The sequence below is a fragment of the Callithrix jacchus genome, chromosome 14, assembly GCF_049354715.1.
Source record: "Callithrix jacchus isolate 240 chromosome 14, calJac240_pri, whole genome shotgun sequence".
Lineage (NCBI taxonomy): Eukaryota > Metazoa > Chordata > Mammalia > Primates > Cebidae > Callithrix > Callithrix jacchus.
This window is the reverse complement of record NC_133515.1, coordinates 7407031-7424527: the sequence shown is the minus strand read 5'-3', so window position 1 is coordinate 7424527 and position 17497 is coordinate 7407031. Positions and strand designations below refer to the sequence as shown.

General features: G+C 41.6%; 1 protein-coding gene across 1 annotated transcript in view; it reads right to left on the bottom strand.

Annotated features, from left to right (window-relative positions):
• VWA3B (von Willebrand factor A domain containing 3B) overlaps positions 1 to 9575 on the bottom strand; it is a 254011-nt gene extending 244436 nt beyond the window's left edge. Inside the window, 2 exon segments of the mRNA XM_078348699.1 lie at positions 3141 to 3368; positions 9408 to 9575. Coding sequence (XP_078204825.1) covers positions 3141 to 3336 — 196 coding nt within the window. The 5' untranslated portion in view covers positions 3337 to 3368; positions 9408 to 9575.
• Between the last annotated feature and the right edge of the window lie 7922 nt (positions 9576 to 17497).

Below are 17497 nucleotides of genomic sequence, written 5' to 3'. Positions count from 1 at the left end.
AGACCTGTCTAGCCAACATGGTGAAATCTTCTCTAACAAAAATACAAAAATTAGCAAGGCATGGTGGCACACATCTGTAGTCCCAGCTACTCAGGAGGCTGAGGCAGGAGAATTACTTGAACCTGGAAGGCAGAAGTTGCAGTGAGCTGAGATCACCCCATTGCACTCCATCCTGGGTGACAGAGTAAGACTCTGTCTCAAAAAAAAAAAAAACTCTCCCAGCAAAGAAAAGCCCAGGACCTAATGACTTCATTGCTGAATTCTACCAAACATTTAACAGAGAACTAACACCAATTCTTCTCAAATTCTTCCCAAAATATTGAAGAGGAGAGAATATTTCCAAACCCATTCTCTGAGGCGACATTACCCCAGTGTCAAAACCATGCAAGGTCACAACAAAAGAAAAAAACTTACAGGCCAATACCCCTGATGAACATAAATGCAAAAATGTTCAGCAGCATATTAGCAAACCAAATTCAATGACACATTAAAAAGATCATTCACCATCATCAATGGGTTTCATCCCAGAAATGCAAGGATGGTTCAACATATGCAAATCAGTAAATGTGATGCACCATATAAACAGAATGAAGAACAAAAAATGATATGATCATTTCAATAGATACAGAATAAACATTTGATAAAACTTAATATCTTTTCATAATAAAAACTCTCAACAAATTATGTATAGAAGAAATGTGCCTCAATACATTAAAGGCCATATATGACAAACCCACAGCTAACATACTGAACGACAGGAAAGTTGAAAGATTTTCCTCTAACATCTGGAAGAAGAAAAGGATGCCCACTTTCACCACTTCTATTTGCTACAGTACTAGAGGTTCTAGCCAAAACAATCAGGCAGCAGAAAGAAATTAAAAGCATCTAAATTGGAAAGGAAGAAGTAAAATCGTCCCTATTAGCAGACGACACAATCTTATACAGGGAAAATCCTAAGACTCCACTAAAAACCTGTTAGAATTAATTGGCAAATTCAGTAAAGTTGCAGACTACAAAATTAACAACAAAAATCAGCAGTGATATACATACTAACAGCAAATTATCCAAAAAAGACAAAAAGAAAACCATTTCATTTACTATAGTTACCAAAAACAAATAAATAAAGTACCTAGGAATAAATTTAACTAAGGAGGTGAAATATATCTTCAAGGAAAACTATAAAACATAGCTGAAAGAAATTGAATAAAACACAAATTTAAAGATATCCCTTGTTCATGGATTGGAAAGATGAATACTGTTGAAAATGTCCATACTACCCAAAGTGCTCTACAGATGTAATGTAACCCCTATCAAAATACCAATAACATTCTTCACAGAAATAGAAAAAACAATCCTTACATTTGTATAGAACCACAAAGAAAGCCAGAATATCCAAAGCAATCTTGAGCAAAAAGAACAAACCTGAAGGCATCATACTACCTGGCTTCAAAATATACTACAAAACTATAGTAATCAAAACAGCATGACACTGGCATAAAAACAGATACATAGATCAATGGAATAGAATAGGGAGTCAAAAATAAATACATATATTTACATTCAACAGATTTTTGACAAAAACACACAATGGGGAAAGGAAAATCTCTTCAAAACAAGGGATTGAGAAAACTATATAACCATGGGCAGAATAATAAAATTAGACCCTTATCTCCACCATAAACAAAAATCAACTCTAAATGAATTACAGACTTAATTGTAGCACCCGAAAATATGAAACTACTGGAAGAAAAAGGGAAAAGATCCATGACACTGATCTGGGCAATGATTTTTTTGTATCTGACCTCAAAAGTACAGGCAACAAAAGCAAAAATAAACAAATGAGATTACATCAAACTAAAAAGCTTCTCTACAGCAAAGGAAAAAAAAATCAAAAGAGTAAAGACACAACTTACAGAATGGAAGAAAATATTTGCAAACTACAGATCTGATAAGAGGTTAACATGCAAAATATTAAAGGAACTCAAACCACTCAACAGAAACAAAAAACCTGATTTTTAAATGGGCAAAAGCCCTGAATAGACATTTCTCAAAATAAAACATATAAAATGGCTAACAGGTATATGAAAAAATGCTCACTATCACTGATTATCAGGGAAATGCAAATCAAAGCCACAATGAGATATCATTTTGCTCCTGTCAGAATGGTTAATATCAGAAAGATAAATGCTGGCAAGGATATGGAGAAAAGGATATCCATACACAACATTGATGGGAATGTAAATTAGTATGGCTATTATGGAACGCAGTATGGAGGTTCTGATCCAGCAATCCCACTACTGGATATATATCCAAAAGAAATAAAATCAATACATTGAAGAGATATCTGCACTCTCTTGTTTAGTGCAGCACCATTTACAATAACCAAGATACTAAATCAACCTAAGTGCCCAACAATAGATGACTAGATAAAGAAAACATAGTACATATACACAATTAAATATTATTCAGCCATAAAAGGGAAAGAAATCCTGTCATTTGCTATATGAATGAACCTGAAGGGCATTATATTAAATAAAATAACCAAGGCACAGAAAGACAAACACCACATAATCTCACTCATGTGGAATTTTTAAGTTTATCTCATCGAAATGCTTATCAGAGGCTGGGGTGGTTGTGGCGGTGGAAGTTGGGTAGATATTAGTCAAAGGATATATCATTACATCTAGGACATTTATTCAAGAGATCATTCAAGAGATCTATTGTATAGTATGGTGATCATAGTTAATGATGATAGATTGCATTCTTGAAAAACACAGACTAAGTGTTCTCACCACAAAAAATGACGATATGAGGCAGTCCATTTGTTAATTAGCTAGATACAGCCATTTACATATATATTCTTCAAAGCATCATGCTGTGCATGATAAATACATACAGTTTCATCTGTCCATTTTAAAAGTAAAAATGAAAGGATGAAATTAAGCATTATTTAATACATGGACTGACAATTGCATGTCTACATAATACACATATATTGGGGGCATACGTGCATTTTCTACTGATAGGGATGTAAGATCAAAGCAAGCTCAGAGACCTGTGGTTTTTGAGGGGCCTTCAAAACTGAGGCAGCCACCTCAAAGGCTAAATGGCAGCATGCTGGTTATTTGTGAGTACTGTACCTTCACAATGTGGGAATCCAATCTGTGACAAAATCTGTTTCAAGGTCAATTTGTTGCTCTTAAGCCCATGCAGTTGAAGCCATGTCTCAGATGAAATGAGCCTCTGCTCAGCCAAGTCCGTTTTGGTGTTACTCCATCCCTCTTTCCTCTGCAGCTGCTGCTTAGAGATGGTAGAAGATGAGCCTGATTTCTCCATCTCTGGATCAAGATCTAAGTCACAGTAAACTCCTGTAAAGGCAATTGTAAACTCAGATTTCCTGAAAACTTGGAAATAATCTAACGCCAACAGAGGATTGGCTTAACATAAATTACAGTACACTCATAAAATGGAATTATATTTATCAGTTAAAATTATAGATGGATATTTGGTAGAAAAGATAATAGTCACATGAATTGCTAAGAGGTATCCATAAAGTTCAGTATTCAAATGTATATATACACATGAAAATATCTAGAAAGATATACCACAACAGGTTTAGAGTAGTTTTTTCTGTATTGTTGAAATTTATATTGTTGAAATTTTTGCATTACTTGAATATTTCTAAAATGGGATTTACTTTTTTTTTCTTGAGACAGAGTCTTGCTCTGTTACCCAGGGGTAAGTACAGTGGCATGATCTTGGCTCATGGCAACCTCTGCCTCCCAGGTTCAAGTGATTCTCCTGCCTCAGCCTCATGAGTGGCTGGGATTACAGAAGTGTGCCACCATGCCTGGCTAATTTTTCGTATTTTTAGTAGAGACAGGGTTTCACCAGGTTGGTCAGGCTGGTCTTGAACTCCTGCCCTCGTGATCCGCCCACCTTGGCCTCCCAAAATGCTGGGATTGCAGGCATGAGCTACCACACCCAGCCAGGATTTATTTCCATAATCAGAAAACTACAAAGCTTTTCCATTTTGGAAAAAAATAAACACCCCAGAACCTTCACCACACATCTATAGTCCAATTACAATCACACCTCATTGCTCCCAATGAGGATGAGAAGGATAAAACCCTGACAGGTTTTACCTGTCGAACAGGTGTAGTGGTTAATTGGGAGCTGGTGGCAGCTGGGAACCAGAGCACAGCTCAGCCCAGCTGGAATACATGTATCCACTTTCTCAATGTTTTATTATCTGGGACTTTGCTCTACAATTGGACTTAAGCATTGTGGCCCATGTAGCCATCTGTTCTGGGATCAGCTGGACCCAAGGCCATATGCAACATATTAAGCTTATCTAGACCTGCCTAAATATAGCTAGTGTATGCAAGAGGAAAGCATGGAGCGAAACTATAATGCAATCTTAACCCGCTCACCACAACTGGGCAGGTGACCTGGAGGAAGTGTAGAAAGTTCTGCTTACTTCCATATCCAGAGTTCTCAATGCATGTAAACTGATACCCTGAATTGTAAAACTTTTAACAATGAAAACATGTTCTTGCCCTATTTCTAAAACTTCAACTGTATTTCCTAAAAGTTTCACTGTCATGACATGAAAATTCAGTCAAACACAAAATTCAGTTGGACCAAGTCGGGGAGGTTTTATACAAAGAAGTTAGAAGTATCATTAGCAAGCACTTATTTAACATCAAGTTATGTGCAATTTACATTTAATCCTTATAATAACCTTAGGAGGCAGGTACTCCTTTTAGTTTCATTTTACAGATGAGGAAACCGATACAGAGAGGGGTTAATTAACTTGTCCACAATCTCACAACTAGTTAGTTCTGGAGTTGAGATTCTAAAGCAGGCCATTCAGCTTCAGGATCTGCGTTTTGTGATCTTTAGTGTAATAGAAGCAATGCAGCAACCTCCATTTGTTGGACCTTTTATACGCTCTAGCTCACAGCTTCTTCATAACCATATCAGTTACTCATTATTAACACCACTTATATTTGAAGAATCGGAAGCTTTGAGGATTTAAAGAACTTGCTCACAGGTTCTGCCACAGCCAGTAAGTGAGAAAAGCAGGAGTCAAAGTCACTTCTTAACCAACCACTCTGCTATCCTTACAATTAACCTCCTCCAGCCAGGTCTTACAGCACAAGCCAATCTGCTTTCCAGTAGGACTGCATTCTCGTAGGGCCCCAGGTCCTCATCAGAATGCTCATCTTTATTCTCAAAGCTCAGACTCAATAAGCTTCTTGGCTTATCACTCTCAAGCTTTTAAAGATAATGAGGCTGGGTGCAGTGGCTCGTGCCTGTAATCTCAGCACGTTGGGAAGACCACTTGAGTCCAGGGGTTCAAGACTCCCCCGAGCAACATAGTGGAGAACTCATCTCTACTAATTGCTTTTTTTAATTAGCCAGGTGTGGTGCCACTGTAGTCCCAGCTACTCAAGAGGCTGAAGCAGGAAGACTGCTTGAGCCCAGGAGTTCAAGGTTGCAGTGAGCTCTAATCGCACCACTGCACTCCAGCCTGGGCAACAGAGTGAGACCTTGTCTTAAAAAAATTAAGATAATTTCCATTTCAAGGTTTATGTGAATTTGTATTGTCCACATATGTTGAATTATAAAGGTATATAAATTACTATTATTGGTGAAGATCTGGCCTTCTTTCTACAAAGGCTCAATTTGATGAGAATGTTACAATATTATTTGGAGAGCATCACGTAGGAGTGGAAAAGTTTAGAATCAAAACTCAGTATAAACCCATTCTGCCACATTAAGGTGATTCCACTTCTCTAGGATAGTGATACCACCTGCACACCCTAACTGCCATGGCTATTCAAGGAACAGCTGTGCTGATGTACGAGTTATGCGTAGATAAGCATTTTATATATAGGAAACAGCTATGTACAAATAAATGATCTAAAAGTCATGGTTCCTTAGTCATTGTATTTTCTTTCATAGACCCACTTTCATCCCAAGCACTTTTTTATCCACAAGCCTCCAATCATACTGAGCTAGAAAGTTTAGAATCACAGAACATGAAAACAAGGGCAGACTAATAATGCTTCAACTTTCTTTTGAGGATCTGTCCACAAAGACTGGCTGAAAATCTTTTAAATTTGGTCGGTTGTTCCAAGAAACCAGAAAGGGAAGCTCAGAAGAAATTTTTTTTTAACTATTTCATCATTTCAGTAATTTTGCTCTTCCCTGAAACACCTCCTACAATATTCTTGCTGAAGGGAGTACTAGGTTTAAAAGGGAGCACTTTTACATAAACTGCCCTAATAAGATTTTGTAAAGTAGATTTTGGAAGCTTACGGAGGAGTTCAGAATAGTCACAGGTGTTGTTTTTAAGCTAAAGGGACACGTTTTTGATCTCAAACAAAAGAAAATCAAAAATTCTCCAGCATTGCTAAGGTGCATGCTCCAGTCCCTTTTGCACTCATGTCTTTTTTAAAAATTAATTTTAAAAAGTGGGGGTGGGGGAGTGGGAATTGGCTCTACTGGATCTAAGAACCTGAATGGTTCAGTCTGATTCAGATCTTACCTCCAGGGTTTTGTAGCCTGAGAATATTTGTATCGTCTGAAATGAAAGCAACCAGGGGGGAAAAAAAAAAAAAAAAGGAAGTAAAGGGGGAAAGGGAGAAAAGCTGTCTCCCAAAGAAGGAATTGTTCCACTCAAGTGGGATAGGAACTATTCTGTCAGAGCAAGGAAGCCTGCTGAGAGCAGGGACCTAACAAAGTAACCCCCTTCTCCCCACTGAAACACCCCAGTAGCTCACCTGCTTTCCCACCTCCATGCTGGTCCCAGATGGCTCTCCTGTTCGGACTCCTAGCCTGCAAGGCTTATTTCAAATGCTGCCTCCACCATTAAGCCTCCCCAGAACTCCTTAGCAACCTTCTGCAGCCCCTCCCTGGGAAAACCCTAACTTTTGCTTTGATATATCATCACTAAGGTCTTGGGCACTTCAAGCTTGTCCTAGCTAGACTTAAAGATGGTTCCACTCACGCCTGTAATCCCAGCACTTTGGGAGGTCGAAGCGGGCGGATCACCTGAGGTCGGAATTCAAGACCAGCCTGACCAAAGTGGAGAAACCCCATCTCTACTAAAAAATACAAAATTAGCTGAGCATGGTGGCACGTGCCTGTAATCCCAGCTACTCACGAGGCTGAGGCAAGAGAATTGCTTGAATCCAGGAGGCGGAGGTTGCCATGAGCCAAGATCATGCCACTGCACTCCAACCTGGGCCACAGATTGAGATGCTATCTCAGAAAAAAATAAAGGTGATATATTATTTTCTGGATAAAACGATGTTATTTATTTATTTACTTATTTACTGTTATTCAGAGTTTCCTCAGCTGAGGTTATTATAAATTAGGGAACCAAGGAACCCGGAAGTTGGAAACAACATAACAACATACCCAAATTGAACACTGCCCTAAGCTTTTTTTTTTTTTTTCTTTTTTTGAGACAGTCTCGCTCTGTCATCGGGCACAAGGCTGGAGCGCAGTGGCACGATCTCGGCTCACTTCAACCTCTGCCTCCCAGGTTCAAGCAATTCTCCTGCCTCAGCCTCCCAAGTAGCTGGGACTACAGGTGCGTGCCATCACGCCCAGCTAATTTTTATATTTTTAGTAGAGACGGGGTTTCACCATGTTGGCCAGGATGGTCTTGATCTCTTGACCTCATGATCCACCTGCCTCGGCCTCTCAAAGTGCTGGGATTACAGGGGTGAGCCACCACACCCGGCACCCTCAGTTTTTTTTTTTTGTTTCTTTTTTTTTTTTTTGATGCAGAATCTCACTCTGTTGTTGCCCAGGCTGGAGTGCAATGGCGTGATCTTGGCTCACTGCACTCTCCACCTCACAGGTTCAAGCAATTCTCCTGCCTCAGCCTCCCAAGTAGCTGGGATCACAGGCATGCGCCACAACGCTCAGCTAATATTTGTATTTTTAGTAGAGATGGGGTTCACCATGTTGGCCAGGCTGTTCTCGAACTCCTGACCTCAGGTGATCCTCCTGCCTTGGCCTCCCAAAGTGCTGAGATTACAGACGTGAGCCACCAGGCCGGGCCAGCATTGCCTTAAGTTTTAAAGGCCATTCCAAGAACCATACAGAGTTTGAGGAAATAGGAAAGTGTTTCCTTAGAAGAAGAAGGAAGCGTAAAAGGAAAAACAAGGAAGTGAAAGTCTAAGCTGAAGATATGAGCAGGCAAAACTTTGGGGAAAATAGAAAGGTTAAGCTGGTAACAGTCCCAGGGCCTCAGCTACCTGAAGCGTTTGCTCCCGGGCTGCCCTGGGCTACAGTCTTGTGAAGTCGTCATGCCCTTAAAGAAAAGGTCGTACGTGCTCGGAGGTTCAGGGACAGTGCTGGGTTTAGAGTCCATTAATCCAGTTTAGACATTCAGTAAGCTTCTAGCTACTTTATTATCAACACCTTAAATTTCCTATATCCCTGTTAGTTTCTGAAAAAGAAGTCTGGGCAAGATGGATATCTCTTGTGATTTAAGTGAATTTGTGAACGATGATTGTTCCAGGAAGAAAGGAAACTGGGACAAAGCTTCATGATGCATCCTGATGCAACTGTTCCCCAGAAAACCTTAAATCTCCCCCCATTTTTTTCTGCCCTTAAGAGACAAGGCTTGGTTGTGATCATTGGCTCAAACAATGTGGACAGAGACAAGGATATTGAAATGGACTGTCCTACGGTTGAGAAAATAGTCAAGAAGAGAAATTCGAGACTACTTGGAGTGCTTTGGGGGGAAAAGGTCATTGCCGAGAAGAAAGGGGGAGCATCCAATAAAATGAAAGGGAAAGCTCTGCCAAATAGAAACTAAACCGACCTATTAAGTGTTATTCCCATAAAAGAAGGGTGAGAGATAGTGATGTGATTGTGAAACCATGTAAGTGTGGAATAGGAGGGAGCCAGAGGCCTTTCCAGGACAGAAAGTTGTGGGGAGCTTTATTGCAAGCAGATAGCTTTGGCTTTTAGGCTATACATATTTATCATTATGTACAGAAAATGTGTTTCTTCTGGTTCCTGTGTTCCCTCCAAAGCCCAGGTGGACTTCTTCATCTTAAACTGCTGGCCTATGGCATAGACAGAAACTAGGAAACCCGCTTCTCCACCAAAGCAGCTGGGCGTGGGCTGGGGTGAGGTGCGATGGAAAGAGCTCTAGAGTAGAAGTCAATACCTTGACCCTAGACTTGACCCGGTTAGCGGACGGTTAAGTGTGCCAGAGCAAGTCACCGAGCCTTCCTGGTACTGTTTCTGCGTCTGTAAAGTGGGCATGTAGTCCAGTTCGGAGATGGCATCCTTCCAACACTTTCCTAGGCGGCTTGTTGGAAGGCTGGGCACCTCGGCGGCTCTGGCGCGGCAGGGATCGCTCCCACACTTACTAGGCAATATGTCGGGTAGAAGACGAGGCGGCTCCCGCTCAGGAACTACCCTCCCATCCTCCCGGGCCCGCCTGACCCGAGAGGGCGGGCAAGGTAAGCATCCCGCTGGTGGATAAGGCAGCGATTCCGGCGGGCGAAGGTTGCCGGCCGGGGGCGAAGGATTCCAGCAGTTCGAGGTCTCTGTGACCCGCGCCTTTGTTTCGCAGCGCGGCTGGTTGACGACGGCGTCTCCGCGGTTTCCCGGACACGGCCAATCACAGCGCACCTCCCGAGCCGGCCCCGCCCACAAAGCCGGCCCCGCCCACAGCGCCCTCAGTTGGGGGTGCTGGCTGGGGAACGCCGGGCCGAGGAGGCGGGGCGCTGAGGTCGTCCGTGAGTCAGGTACGGAAAGCTGGGGTCCAGGACCACCCTGGCCGGGACGACCTTCGCTCCCGACCTCCAAGTAGAGGCCACGCTAGAGAGACAGAGCGGATGGCCTTGCCCCCTGCGCCTACTGTCAGTGGGAAAATTAAAAACAGCAGAGAATATGAATGAGTGAATTAACAAATAAATACACCGATGAGCCGGAGTAGAAAGCCAGGGTGCTAGTAGATGAAGGAGAAAGGAGGCAGAGGCAGAAGAGAAGCCAGGAGACTGCAGGGAACACTACAAACGAACTTCTGTTCATACTTTTCAAGGTGCAGAGCATGGACCCCTGCGTAGTTTTAATTTTCACCTCAGCACTGGGAGGCAATGCTCTCTGCCTCGCGCAGTTCAGGGAAAGAAGCTTTAAAAGAGGTGGGGCAGTTCGTTGTAGCTCAGACATTGGACGTGGGCGGAGCTGAGGCAAACGAGAGAGAGGGATAGCTAGCTGCAATTTTGCACTTGTGGAGGCAGGGGCTGCAGCTGCCAGGAATATACTTACGTGTCGACATGACTCTTCCTATAGGCATTATTTTCTCCATTCAGCTTTGTTTTTAACCTTTGTTTCCCTGTTACCTTATTAAGTAAGCAAAAGCCTCTAAATATATTCGTTTTTCTCCAGTCACTAGGAAATTAAATTTTGCTTATGAAAAGCATCTTTAAAAATCTTAATAAAAGATCCCACACTAAGTGTTATTTTTAGGGCATTGGGATACTGAATGATTTTAGATTTTAAAATTGAAGAACTGACAAGATCATTTGCAAGTTTTTCAGTCAAAGATCTAATAAAACATAGTTAATGTTAGAACTGAGTAATTCTGTCCCCAAAATAAAAGTCTGCTTCATCCACCGGGATTTATATCCCCTGCATTCTTTTAATGCCTCTATCATTTTAAAAGTACTGAAAGATATGATTCCATATCACGAATCATTCCTGGAAGTTATCAGATCATGTGTTTGGCCCTGCAAATGAAACCTTCCATCCACACCACCAAGAAACAAACAAAAGCTTGATAGTACTGAAGACTGTTCAGAAGGGAGTAGTACACCAGCTTCACCCACGTTTGACAATGACGTATTAATCCTTGCTGTCCACACCCAGCCACACTAATATTCCTGGGTCACGGGGGTGAGATAGAGCACACAGCAACACATGGCCAAATGCCCTGCCTCACATGGTCATGCCAGGCACTCCTGTTCCCACCTTCACCCCATGCCTGCTCCTTTCCCTGGGACACCTGCCACATACACGCAAGTCACCAAGATGATCTATCTGTCCCTGTCTTTGATGTTTATGTGCCTATAAGCATACATTCTGATGAAAATGTTAAACGTTGCTTACTTAAATTGTAGAATGATAAGTGAGGAGAAGTTTAAGGTCATTTTGAAGTATTATATAGTTGATATGGACTTCAGTTTAGCTAGTTACAGAATGGTTTTCCTCATTTTTGTTTATTGAGTTATTTGAAATAAGAAAACCTTTAGCACAGTGATGATATACTATTATACTGAACTTTTGACACATTTATTTTGAATTTACATTTTTACAGATAATTTGTATCTTTCCTTCAACTTCAATAGTTGACATTGATCAAATCACTGCCATCCTTGATGTCAAACCTCTGGACTTTACCATTCAGGGCTCAGATTTTACTTTCAGACTTCTTGCTCATTGCCTCCAACACAGACCCCCATCCCAGAGAGACCTGCCTGGTCCTTGACTCTGAGCAGATGCCTTTGCTCAGGCCACCCAGCTTGCCACCGTTTGGGAACCATAGTCCCTTCAGGGTCAGGTCTAGCTCTTCTCTCTCTCCCCAAAGCCTTACCATGGATACTGCAGCCCTAATAACTTCTCTCCACCTGTCCAGTCTCAAAGCATTGCTTGCTGTTACCACACTCTTGGCAATCATGTACAAACTTTGACAAGCTTTTCATTGTTATTTGACCTTTGTGCTGTTTACTTTTCAGGTTGAATGGGTTTTCCTTTTCTTCATACAAGTCTATCACTGCCACAGCTTGGGCTTATGGCCATGATCAGAATGTTTGGCAGGGGAGGGAGGGTGATAAGAAAATGAAGGAAGGAAAGCAATTTTCCTAAGCCCACTGCAAAAACTAGAACCAGAGGAAATGGAGAATGTTAACTCAAGGGAATTGTATATATGTGTGAGAAAGAACCTGAGATGGAATTAAAACAGAGGCACTGCCTCTGAAGAGGAAGGAGGAATTGAGGGAGTGAGGCAGCTAAATCAGGAAGCAGTTCCTGCTGAACCTTTGTTAGCTCTTGCAGTGAAGGGAGTTTTGACCATTAGGGACAGCTTTGGGGGAAATGGGTGGGAACAGAGGGAGATGGAGATCAAACAGAGGTTTGTCTGTGCTGCGATGTTCCTGAGTTCAGCATTCAGATGTTCCTGAGTTGCTTGGAAGAGTGAATGCAGGATTGCGGCTCTCAATCTAACATATTTCATGAGGAACAGAGCTTGTTTTCTACCCTTGGCAAAGTGTTCACTTTTACCAGAATGAATTAACACTTAATCATAGCTAGAATGTATTGAATGTCAGACCATGTTCTAAGCACTTTAAATATGTTACGTCATTTAATACTTAGAAAAGCTCCATGAGGGAGACATCATAATTATCTCCGTTTTCTAGATAAGTAAACTGAGACAGAATATTAAGCTACTTCTCCAAGGCCACTCAGCTAGTGGTTCTGGAATTTGAACCTAGGCAGCCTGACTCCACACCCTGCCCTGTTAACTATATGCTGTGTTGATCAACTGTTGGCTTCAGTTTTCTCCAAAAGGAAATTTCTGTCATCTCAGTCACAGTGTTCATTTAGCGCTGGATATTAATGACACAATGAAATCTTCAATGTATTTAAATATTTAAATGGGTTTTTAATGGAACGTATTTCAATTTTAAATGGCATTAAGCAGGTCTGTTTTTAAATTACTCTCTCTGGCCGGGCACGGTGACTCATGTCTGTAATCCCAGCACTTTGGGAAGCCAAGGTGGGTGGATCCCTGAGGTCAGGAGTTCAAGACCAGCCTGGCCAACATGGTGAAATTCCATCTCTACAAAAATATAAAAATTAGCTGCACATGATGGTAGGTGCTTATAATCCCAGCTACTTGAGATGATGAGGCAGGAGAAACACTTGAACCCAGGAGGCAGAGGTTCCAGTGAGCCGGCATTGCGCCGTTGCACTCCAGCCTGGGTGACACAGTGAGACTGTGTCTCAAAAAAAAAAAAAAATTACCCTTCTCTCACACACTTCCTGTTAACCATTGGCTTTGTAATGTGGCATTATTTTAAAAATGAGCTGGATGACTTGTAGGCTACTAATATATCCCAACAACAAATTAAGAAGAACTGGACAACAATATTTTATATAAATAAAAACTCTCAAACATTTGGAAATTGAAATCATTTTTCAAAATAGATATTGATACTAAAACCTAGCAAAGGCAATAGTCTTAGGATGATATTTTAATCTTATGGGAATGATATCAGGAATTGACTCAGTCTTGCCTTGGCATGGCCATCGTCCTTCTGCAGTTCCTGAAGATGAGTAGCGCAATAGACAATGGCAGAAGGTGATAAGGAATTTCCTTACTTTAAGTGATTCTAACTCTAGTACAGGGTGACCTGGCTATGTTGGCACAGGACTTGGGCACTAGTCTGGAGCCTTTCTCCCTTCTAAACTCAGATCTTTCGATAAACTCCTTGTCAAGACTACGAGGTTGAATGCGTAACACTGCTTATGCAGGAGGAAGAGAAACTAGAGGGTCTGTCCATAATAAGAGACCAGCAGTTTGTCTGTCCTCCTTTCTCCCTGAGAAAGAGCGAAGTACCAAAGAGAGGGTCACACGAGGGTTTATAGCTCATAAATTTGGCACCATCATCACCCTGTAATCTCATCCAATTATATCACTGTTTCCCCTTCTTGAGGAGTGAAGAAGAGAGAGGAAAGAGAGAAAGAATTTAACATTAGAAGAATTAGAACATTCTCACTGATTAATATAATTGTAAAAATCCTAGGTAAAAAACAACTGAATTCAATGGAATATGTTTAAAAGAATGATTTTTTAAATTTGTAAAAGTATATACCTTTCTGCCAAGCAATTTCATTTCTAGATTTCCTAGAAAACACACAGAAGTGTTTTTATCATTGCAAAATAATGGAAAGCATCTAACAAGAAGGGCATAGTTAAAATTATGCTGTATTTGTATCGTGAAATAACTGTTTAAAATAAAAAGACAAACTTCTTTATAATAATATACAAATGTCTCCATGATACATTAAGTATTTTCTTAAAGTTGTAGAGGTCGGGCGCAGTGGCTCATGCCTGTAATCCCAGCACTTTGGGAGGCTGAGGTGGGCGGATCACAAGGTCAAGAGATCAAGACCATCCTGGCCAACATGGTGAAACCATGTCTCTACTAAAAATACAAAAATTATCTGGGTGTGGTGGCGTGCGCCTATAGTCCCAACTACTTGGGAGGCTGAGGCAGGAGAATTGCTCGAACCTGGGAAGCGGAGGTTGCAGTGAGCTGAGATCAGGCCACTGCACACTGGTGCCTGGCGACAGAGCAAGACTCTGCTTCAAAATAAATAATATAAAATAAAAATAAATAAATAAACAAAAATAAAATAAAAGTTGCAGAACATATGTACAGGCCATTGCATTTTACATCAACACATACACACAATTATATTGATGTATTCATATGCCTTCTACTCAAAGCCCATTGGCCAAAAGAAGTCACATGACCCCACCTAATTACCAGGAGATGGGAAAGTATGGAGAACATGGACTAGTCTCTGGGCAGTGGGCTTTTTTTCTCTTCCATATTAATCCAAGGCTTAGGTTCTTGGAGAATAACAGCCGAGAGGAGTTACAGACACATGCTGCTTTCCATTGTGCTGCACACAACCCCTGAGGAAGTGAAGTAGAAAAGGGTCTCTGCTTCAGTGTTGTTCAAGGGCATGTGGGGAGGCACAGAGTGGGAAACACACACGTGTGCACACACACACACTGACCAGCTGCATCTAAAGTTATATACGAAGGCCAGACACAGTGGCTCACGCCTGTAATCCCAGCACTTTGGAAGGCCGAGGGAGGCTCTCCTAAGGTCAGGAGTTAGAGGCCACCCTCACCAACATGGTGAAATCCCGTCTCTACTATAAATATAAAAATCATCTGGGCAAAGCAGTGGGCACCTGTAGTCCCAGCTACTCGGGAGGCTGAGTCAGGAGAATTACTTGAACCTGGGAGGTGGAGACTGCAGTGAGCTGAGATCGCTCCATTGCACTCCAGCCTGGGCCACAGAGTGAGGCTGTCTCAAAAAATAAAATTAAGTTTATACTAAGATTTTCTTACTCAAGTAGAAATGCTGTAACGGAGAACAGGTTTACAATATTTTATGCCAAAGGGTTTCATAAAATATGAATGTAATAATGATCATTTAAAGATTATCTCTGTGTTCTAAAAGCATCTATTCAAGACACCATTATGTTGTCATAAGTCCTGATTCAAATGCCCTACAAACATTTTGGAGTTTAGGGCTATGGAACTGTGCACCTTTTGATGGGTTGGTAGCTTCTTTTTTTTAAAGACAATGAAAACTAAGTTACGAATAGAATGTCTCTTCCTCTCGTGACAGCCAGGAGGCTCAGAACTACACTTGGAAGCTCACTAACACGGTTTTGCTCTGGATCCCCACCCAAATCTCATCTCTAATTGTGCTCCCATAATTCTCACCTACTGTAGGAGGGACCCAGGGGAAGATAATTTGAATCATGGTGGTGGTTTCCTCATGCTGTTCTCTTGGTAGTGACTAAGTCTCATGAGATCTGATGGTTTTATCAGGGGTTTCCGCTTTTGTATCTTCTCTCATTTTTCTCTTCCCACTGACATGCAAGAAGTTCCTTTGGCCTCCCACCATGATTCTGAGACCTCCCCAGCCATGTGGAACTCTGAAAACAGACTAATATACTCACCTAGAGTAGCTTTCTGCTATAATTAGCCTTCCTCCATTCCCTCTTTCAGCTCTCAAACTAGTGTTAGATCTACTAACATTAAGATCTAGTCTGATCTTAATGGTTTTGGTAGATTCATATAGAATGGGCCTTTAACTTTAGCCCAGTGCCTTTCATGATTAGGGCATTGCCATGGTTTGGATATGATTGGTCCCCACCAAAACTCATACTAAAGCTAATTCCCACTGCAGCACTATTGGGAGGTGGGGCCTAATGGGAGGTGTTTGGAACATCTTAGTGGATCCCTTATGAATAGATTAGGGCCATCTCAAAGTAGTGAGTGATTCCTCCTCCTATTTAGTGCCTCTTCACACACACTTGCTTGTTTTTCCATTTATCTGCCATGTCTTGACATAGTGCATAGTCCTTACCAGAAGCTGACCAGATGCTAGAGCCATGATCTTGAACTTTCCAGCCACCAGCACTATGAGCTAAATAAACTCCTTTTTTTTTTAAATTACCCAGCCTCAGATATTCTGTTATAGCAACACAAAACGGACTAAGACAGCCATAAATAAAATCTCAGAAAAGCAGAGATATCTTTGTTCAGTGTCCTCCAAAGCCTAGACTGTTAATGAGAGGGACTGAGCAAGAGCTGCATAATAAGGGAGTACACAGCAGCCATTCCACCCCAGGAATGGGCCAATGGTCATACATGTTTCAGAGCTCAGTTGTTTGAGGGAGAAAGGATTCTGTTCTCCTCTTATGATTCCTTGAGGTTATTGAAGAGTTTCACAGTGCCCAAGATCTCTATGGGGCAAACTGAGCCCCCATAGGCCTCACTCAGGCAGAGCTCTCCACAGGAGGGAGCCCCTGATCCTGCCTCACTGGAGCTGATGGGGATTTGCCTCCACCACCAAAGCCCCAGAGCCCAGACATTTCACTCAGCTTTACACTTATCCTTTCTCCCTATTGATGAATGAGTCAGGTTCTTAAATCATTAAGCAATTGTGGAAAGAGAAATATTTGATTTTTAATTGTAGCAAAGGTTTAAACAAAATTCCCAGAAAGTCATCTAAATGTCATTGTTTGTCTTTTTGGATCCTCCTTAACTGAAAGGATGCTTTTTAAAGATTACAGAAGTGGCAGGCTTCTTCCCCCTATGGAGAGCTTTTCCAGCTTCCTGATGAATACTCAACTCTAATCCCTGGCAAGGCTGAAGCCCCTAGCCTTTTGGATCCCAACTGAATTTCCTGAAAGAACAGGACAAGGAATAAATTCCTAATAATGTGAAAAAGAAATTCCATAGAGCCATGCTGTGAAAGAATGAATTTATTTAAAGAAGACAAGCAAAAAGTATCCGATATAGTTTGGATATTGGTCCCTACTCACATTTCAGGTTAAATTGTAATTCCCAGTGCTGGAGGTGAGATCTGGTGGGAGGTGTTTGGATCATGGGACCAATTCCTCATGGCTTGGTGCTGCTGCCTTTGCAACAATGGTGAGTTCTCTTGAGATCTGGTCATTTAAAAGTGTGTGGTAACCTTCCCAAACACATGCTCGCTCGCTCTCTCTCTCTCTCTCTCTCTCTCTCTCTCTCCTGCTCTTCCATGTGAGATGCCTGCTCTTCCTTCACCTTCCACCATGATTGGAAGCTTCATGAGGTTGCCCCACAAGACAAGCAGATGTCAGAGCCATGTTTTCTACA